General features: G+C 41.4%; 1 protein-coding gene across 1 annotated transcript; it reads right to left on the reverse strand.

The window, feature by feature from the left end:
• Nucleotides 1-5,040: 5,040 nt before the first annotated feature.
• Nucleotides 5,041-7,486, reverse strand: LOC129599637 (cytidine deaminase-like). Its single transcript, XM_055497928.1, has 4 exons — nt 7,214-7,486; nt 6,757-6,885; nt 5,680-5,791; nt 5,041-5,621 (listed from the first exon to the last, which is right to left on the reverse strand). The coding sequence occupies exons 1-4, from the start codon at nt 7,263-7,265 to the stop codon at nt 5,393-5,395; spliced, it is 522 nt and encodes a 173-aa protein (XP_055353903.1). The 5' UTR covers nt 7,266-7,486; the 3' UTR covers nt 5,041-5,392.
• Nucleotides 7,487-7,899: the final 413 nt, after the last annotated feature.

Raw genomic sequence — 7,899 nt, forward strand, 5'->3', positions numbered from 1 at the left:
ACTCGAGGCGGTAGACACCTCTTGTGGCTTTGCTCTGTCGCCCGCCCGCACATGGCTACTCCATTCGTGCCGCGCTATTACGCTGCTCACTCAGCGTATACTTTGTCTACGCTGACCAATCAGCGCATTTCTGCACTCTTGGGGGCGTAGCCCAGCGCCTACGAGCGATTCCATGCTTTACGGCATCAGCTGTTGCATACCTGCAGCACGCTGTATCATTACCATTTTACGGACTTGCGCGCTTGCAGCTACTTTTCCACAGTGATACCGCATTGGTTTTCTGTGTTTGTTTGTGGTTGCTTTATTGTTACCAATAAAGGCGATATTTGCCCCATTTTCCCATCTGCTTCTGTGTCATATCTGACAAGGGGGAAGTTCTCACGACACTCCGAGCTTTACCGCGTTGAATCTCCAGACTTCAGCGCTGGAAGCGCAAACAGATGGAGCGTACCAACATTTGACAGATGGGTTACTTGAGCTTAGCAGGTCAAGCTGTAGTGCCGACAGGGCACTCTTTCAATGTTTTGTAATTGCTTTAGTCGGTTTACATTGTGTTCTAGGCTGAACTTATCCCAATGTAGAACGTCAAATTTACCGTAACCCATATGGCATATCGCTTTTACGGCAGCGGAAGGGCAGCCTACAAGCTACTTGTATATCTAATTATATATATGTATACATGAATGGCGGATGACGCTGCAAACTTTAGGAAGCGCACTGCGGAAGTGAAGTACAAAAGACGCTCTTGACAGCATTCCTGCCATGTGCGTTAACGGATATCACGATTAACAGAAAATCCTGGTAGAAAATACAGCGAAGCTTCTTTTAGCAAATTGATTCTCAGTTCTCAATTTAGCTGTAAAGCGCAAATGACGGGAGCATGTTTGTCCCCTAACCGCCATCAATCCGTGGGTGCTTTCAGCACGAGTAAACATATTTACGCTGCTACAGTATGCTGCTACTGTTTACAGTTTCCAGTCAAATCGTTGTTATGAAAAATTACTTGGGCTTGTTTAAGTGGCAGTAGCCGATTCGGTAGCAAGATGTTAATTTTCATCGAACACGGATAAATTAATAATCTCAAAAACATCAGATTATCATGAATGCTTATGGAGCTTATTCCATACTTTCTGAGTGCAGTCTGGTGGATGACATTAAGTACTAAATGCGACAAAAGTACGCGCATAAAAGGGTGAGTCTATAAGCACTCCCTTTTGCACCCTGTTTTGCTCTAGGACATCGAAAAGGGGTGCCTATACATGTAGTCCAAGCGGGTGCGAAAGGTGGTGCCTAGAGATAACGGAGGTGAAACTAACGGAGGTGCCTATAGCCATTTCCTATCTAAAAAGCCATCAAATAGCCAGTATTGTGGAAAACTCTGTATCACAACTGACGGAAACGTTATTATGATATTGTCGAAATATGTACAGGGTAACCCGATCAGCTCCTGGAAGAGGTATAACTCAAACTTTAAAGTGTTATTGAACCAAAAAGCAGAAGGGGTGCTAAACGCTCCGATGTCGAGCTTCGTACTGCTGGATCAACGTTCAACAATATCGATTTCTAATGAGGCCTAGATTGCCGAATATCAACAAACGGCTGCCAAGTTTCATCGGTGCCTGGCAAGTTTCCCATGAAACGCAGTTGGCTAAGAGAGACAAGAACAGTAAATTTATTTAAAAGTCTGTAAATTACTTTATACATTAATTACACGTGTCCTTCCATTACACTTGATGCTGGTAAATGATTAATTACCCGGCACTTGCAGTACGAGCACTTTCGTTACTGGATACGCCCAGAGTCTTCAGACGCTTCTTCGTACTTCTCTGGAACTTCTTCGTACTTCTTCTCTCTCTCGTAGTTCTTTAAAACCGGGTATACGATTTGCTCCTACTCTGTTTGAGATGCCACTTGCCATTTTACGAATACGAAGTGCTACCGGTACAGTGCTGACTAAATTACAGATACTAAATCCGGAATGTTACAAATTTCCTAGATAATCACATTGTGTTTGCTTCTTACGACTGCTACAGGATTGATGTTTTTCGTTCGTAGTAATTCGTACGAACAGAAGACGTACTATCTAAAGTATCTTTCCCAACAAACGCTGCTGAAGCGGACTATTCTTGCGCATACGTACTTCTGATCAAATCCAGGAAAACTCGATTGGCAAACGTGCAGGACAGACCAAAGATAGCAGCCAAGGGATGCGATCCATCATGCAGCTCATAATACAACTTTCCAGCATAACTCATAACAAAATCTTGAATATGCTCACAACCACTTAACCATTTCTCTTTGGGCTTGTACGTTCTGACATTGCATTTTCTTAGAAATGTCCTTTGAATTTTGTCTAAAGCAAGATCCACCGCCGGCCCAACGATACGCTGATCCGTGTATGTTGTTGACTGATATGGCAACAGTGCCACCAATGAGATCTTACACGCTGAAAGGGCACTGCAGTGCACAATTCCGAAAACTATCACATACCGCCACATTCTTTTAGCTTAAGTGCTTACGATAAAACTAATGCGGAGTTGAAAAACGTACGGACTACGGAAATATGCGACGCATCGGTATTGAGAATGCATTGACTGTTCATTTACTTTTTGTTAGGTTAGGTATTGCATATGATGCACCGTACATTTACGGGCATATGCATGTGCGAATTATCAACACCAGGCAGCGGAGCATCTGCTACGAGACCTAGCTAATTTCCGTTTTGACCGATTGTCAATACAATCAACTATTTGCGCGTATAAAACCTGCCAGCTGCGGCTTGATACCTTTCTGTATTGACTTACAAAGCAAATAAGAAAATGAAGGTAAAAAATTTGTAAGTAGTCGCAATTCGAGCTTTCGAACAGGTGTTCAACCACAGGCACTTCCGTATCGTATCCAAGCGTCGGTAAACCGCTTAATGTTTACTGATTACATAGAGTAGAAGTAGTGTTTAGCAGACTGTAAAACCAGCCTGGAATTAATAACACCTAGACATGCTAGCCGGTCTCATGTACGAACATAAAGCCTAAGCGCCAAAACTCAGGCGGTAACAAAACAAAGTACAAAAATAATTTAAAGTACGCTGTCAGCCTGCTCTGTACGGTAAGAGTATAGAATACGCGTGGCTTACTGTTGATGCTCTCCATGAAGACCTTATTGGCAAATGTGCAAGCCAATCCGAACACTGCACCTAATGGATGCGGTCCATGCCGGCGTTCATAAAATATTTGAGCTGTATAACTATTAACATAGTCCTCGAGGTCTTCACAGGAATTTTGCCAGGGTTCTTTGACAAGATGCACGTTAACACTGCAGCCGGACAGAGAGGTCCTTTGAATTTTATCAAATGCGATGCTCATTGCGGGACCGACAACACGCAGATCGGTATATATTGCGGAGTTATAAGGAACAATCGCAAGTAAAGTAACTCCACATTCTTTGGCGCTCGCAGTAGTAACTGTTAAAATCAGAACGTACCCCAGCAAGCCATTGCAGTACATTCTCACTTTCGCGGGAACCACGTACTGTGACTCTCAAAAATTTACAGGACTAACGAACAAAAGCTGCATTCTGTGCCCAGAAAACAATTATTTCTGGCTTGGGCAAAGCGAGATAAAAATAACTGACAAATACAAACAGCCTTATTGATGCTCGCTCTTGCCGGTGGAAAGATGCCCTTTTGCTTCATCAAAGACAATTAAGCACCTGAATTCGCCGCAATGACACCGCAGAAAACAACGCTGTACTTGTATTTTCGAAAAGCAGTTGTGTTCACGTAGTAAACACTGCAATTAACGCTTGCCATTAACAACAACATTTACTCTGGATTTTGCCGTCCAATCGGCAATCAATACCGATATCGCCCTAAATGCGAGGTACTCTCAATGTTATATACACTGTATTATTGTATTACTGGTACTAGTCTACTAGATAATCGACATCGTTTGAAAAGGGTGTTGTGAAATAAATCATAAAGACTGTACACCGTCAAATAAAAATAAAATTACATATTTGAACTTTCACTTGAGGAACTTCTTTCCGGTCTGTTGTCTGCATTTCGTCTGATCGCGAAGGATAAACAATTACATAAAGTGTTCCAGTCGTGCGCTGTAAGCGCTAGCATACACTGTATTGCTCCTCGATCGTGCGGTGTTCTTAGAAAGATGCGTACTTGACAAACAATTTCCATCGCTGTTTTCGGAAAAGCTTTCTTCGGTTCACACGACCTTCAGTTTATGGGAAGAAACCGCTTACTGTTCAATATATCCAAGTAGACTTTATTGCCGAATGTGCAGGTTAATCCAAACACTACACCGAGTGGATGCGGACCATGCCGGCGGCGGTAGTACAGCTCGGCGGAGTATTTATTAACATTGGCTTCAATATTATCGCACGAATCCTGCCAGCGTTCTGTCGGTATCTCCACACGTACACTACATCCACGTAACGACGTCTTCTTGATTTTATCCGTAGCAATCGTAATTGCCGGACCCACAATGTGCATATCAGTATAAACCAAGGATTTATACGGAACGATTACCAATAACGTAAAGCCACAGCATCTCACGCAAATGACTTGGATAAACAAAAAAATAACACTGGCGAATGTTCGGTAGAATTCCATTGATCTGCATCTAGACCATAGTGATCAAAAATTCACGCAGGGATACGGAAAGCGTCGGGAAAACTGTCATCGGTACAGCACACTTCATATGATTTATATCCGTCTCGCACAGCTGTGTACATGTTGCATAAATCAAGAGATACAATTAAATTTGTAATAATGCTTTTATTGAATCCCATCCACCACTTAAACGGCAGCTTAATGTATTTCCCGGAAACCGCGCTGTAGTGCGGTCGGTGTTCGATCGATGATCGGTTTTTTATTTCCCATAAGAACACTTGTCGGTTGTTGTAGTGGTACTCGTATATTTAATTTCTGTCATCATGGGAGAATCATGTTTTGTTACGCTTATACGCGCGAGTAAACGGGTAAAGTATGTAATCGCCCGCTTTTGACAAGGGCGCTTTGTTGACTTTCCATTATGGTTTATTACGGTTGCTGTTCCTGGGCACATGCATCCTGTGTTCCCCGTCAAAACAAAAGGACAGTGACATGTTTTGAAGAACTAACAAAGCATGAACCGGTGTGACGTAAAGGGAAGATCCACCGATGATCACGTGTCAAGCGAGCGGAAAACGAGCGCGCATTCTTTTACGTAATAAAGCCGTAAGCGAATTATGTTTGATAATTATTTTCTCATCTAACAATTGTAAGGAAAAAGTACTTCGCTACGATGCATGTACCTGTCATACGGAAATCGTCAAAAATTACTCAACGTAATAAAGAATAATATGTAATCATAAAGTTCTTAGTTAGATAAATAAATTAAGATGAATACGGGTCTTTGTGCGCAATTTGCGGCATTGCTAAATCATCGGGCGTAAATCCAAAGGGTAGCAGTTCTTTGATGGTGGTCAAATGCAGTCCTTCGCCGTTGATATACTGCTCATCGCTAAATCCCGGTTTCATCAGGATGACCGCACTGTTAGGAGCGAATTCAATGATGACCTGCCGGCACGCTCCACACGGAGCGCAGAATCGTCCGTCGATATCGCTGAAAAATTAGTACTGTTATGTTGGGATAATGACCAATGGAAGTATGTGGCTCGTACGAGGTGACGGCAATGCAATGGAAAGTCCGATGACCTTGGGCGACGGCGTAGCAGATGGCGGTGCGCTCAGCACACACGGTCATCCCAGAAGAAGCGTTCTCGATATTGCATCCTAAAGAACAAATTAAAGCTACAGTTAGCACTTCCATATCGAGATGCAGCGTGCCCTGTACTGCTCTTTTAAGTTATACCAAAGAAATGTCTTAACAGCGTTTATACTGATACTTAGACGACATCGTAGAGTGATGGCTTTGGTAGCGCGTGTATGCCAACGTTGTGATTTACGGTAGCGAAGACAAAAAACCCGAACACATTTGTACTGATTATGATGGTACAAATTCTGTATTTTTCCCCTCTTATACGCTTAACCATATTGAGTATTAATTTGAGGTTATACAATATACACTGAGCATGGAATACAATATACACTGAGCAGGCTGCCGCGATGGTCTGCACTAAGCAAGCTGCCGCGATGTTGTGAATTTTTATGGTAGTACTAGTACTACTCGTTCAACTCGTGTACTGATTGTGAGCATGTCCGAGATGGAACTGCATCTTCTTACTAAATTAATAATTACATGAATAAGGAGAATTAATTTTCGATATAGCGTTATTTATTAAATATGTAAAAAGCAGTAACTTTCGATAAAAGAGGTTTTGTAATGGAACATTATTAATTGTGTATAGCGTGACATATATCAAGCGATAAACAATTACTCTTGCGTTCCGTGAGTTTTGTCTCAAGTGTTTATGAGTTTGTGCGATCTAATTTTAATACCTAATAACCCCGGTAATAAAATACGGATACACAATAATTATTATTGTACAGTACTTGCCTAAAGGCTGCGATTATTCTCGTATTATTTAAAGCCACAACCACACTTGTATTCTCAATGCGCTAATGATTCCGGAACAACCGATCCGTGTGTGTAATAATTTAATTCTCAAACGCCATTCAACATTGTGACGTTATTCCGTCAAATTAATGTGTACCTATGAAGTATAATACAGATGCAGGTGCACTACAAAACTGAACAAGACTCGCTTATATTATTGATAAATCTGCCAAAAATTTACCGGTTATGATAATTCCTTTGTCGTCAGGGGTCGTCAAGAGTGCTGCTCCCACACGGAAGTGACTGTATCGGCTGTATGCGTTGCATTTCACTTTTTCACAGGACTTCAGAAGCTCTATCAGCTTTGCATCTGCAATAAAATAAATTGGATCTACAACTGAAACTTTAAGTTACCAACATACAGAGTATAAATGACGCAGAACTAGAAAAATTAATTTAGAAAGGAGAATTAAGTGGAAACTTGCAGCACTTGGGTTCATATACTTATGCATAAATCTTATGGAAAAGAACATCCATGTTAAATGCGTTACGTTTACATCTATGTGACGGTAGTTTTCGTTTTGAGTATTCTTTAAAGTCATGTGTATTCCAGAATTTCCACGGCGGCAAAACATTTCTTTATACTTAGTGTTATAAGAAAGAGGTGTTAAAATTCGAATTTTGTGAATTTCACTTACCGGTTATTCCTAACGCAGCCGCGGTTTTGCCCACTCCACCACTTTTGCTCATCTTCGATAAATTATCTGTATGCTTTCCCAAAATGCGAAAACAAACCACCGAAGTCGCTAGAAATGTTCACCCGCCGATTATAACAAAGGATTATCTGTCACGGTAGAATGCTAGGAAAACCGTGTGCCTTAAAATTCTGTACCAAAATTAAAAAGCGAAAAAAAGCAGATTTCTTTCCGCAACCCAGAGCAACGAAATGTTATGCGCATTTACGTACGCCACTCCACGTGAATACGGTGGCAACTTGGCAGCATTGCTACACTAGTATAATCGGCTCAGCCGATCGGCACTTGGCGTTCATTTATCAGCCACATCTCCTGTGATTCAGTGATAATGATCTTCCTGATGAAAATAAAAATCGATTTCTGTTATCTGACCACTTATCGGTACCTGCTACTAGCAGGCACGTGTGGAAAAACTGGACGCATGATTTTAATCAATTCATAATTATACATTATCCGACAATATGTTGCAGTAAGCTGCATTCACGGTACTAACCAGTAAATCTACTGTATAGTTTTCGAATTTTAGTTTTTGAATTGATTGCTGCATCTTGCCCTTGTCAGCTTGTGTATGCTGTTGATATTCGTATATTTATCTACCTTCTCATAACTCAGCTTTTGTTTTTAACTTG

This window comes from Paramacrobiotus metropolitanus, unplaced genomic scaffold, assembly GCF_019649055.1.
Source record: "Paramacrobiotus metropolitanus isolate TYO unplaced genomic scaffold, Prichtersi_v1.0 Parri_scaffold0000151, whole genome shotgun sequence".
Taxonomy (NCBI): Eukaryota; Metazoa; Tardigrada; class Eutardigrada; order Parachela; family Macrobiotidae; genus Paramacrobiotus; species Paramacrobiotus metropolitanus.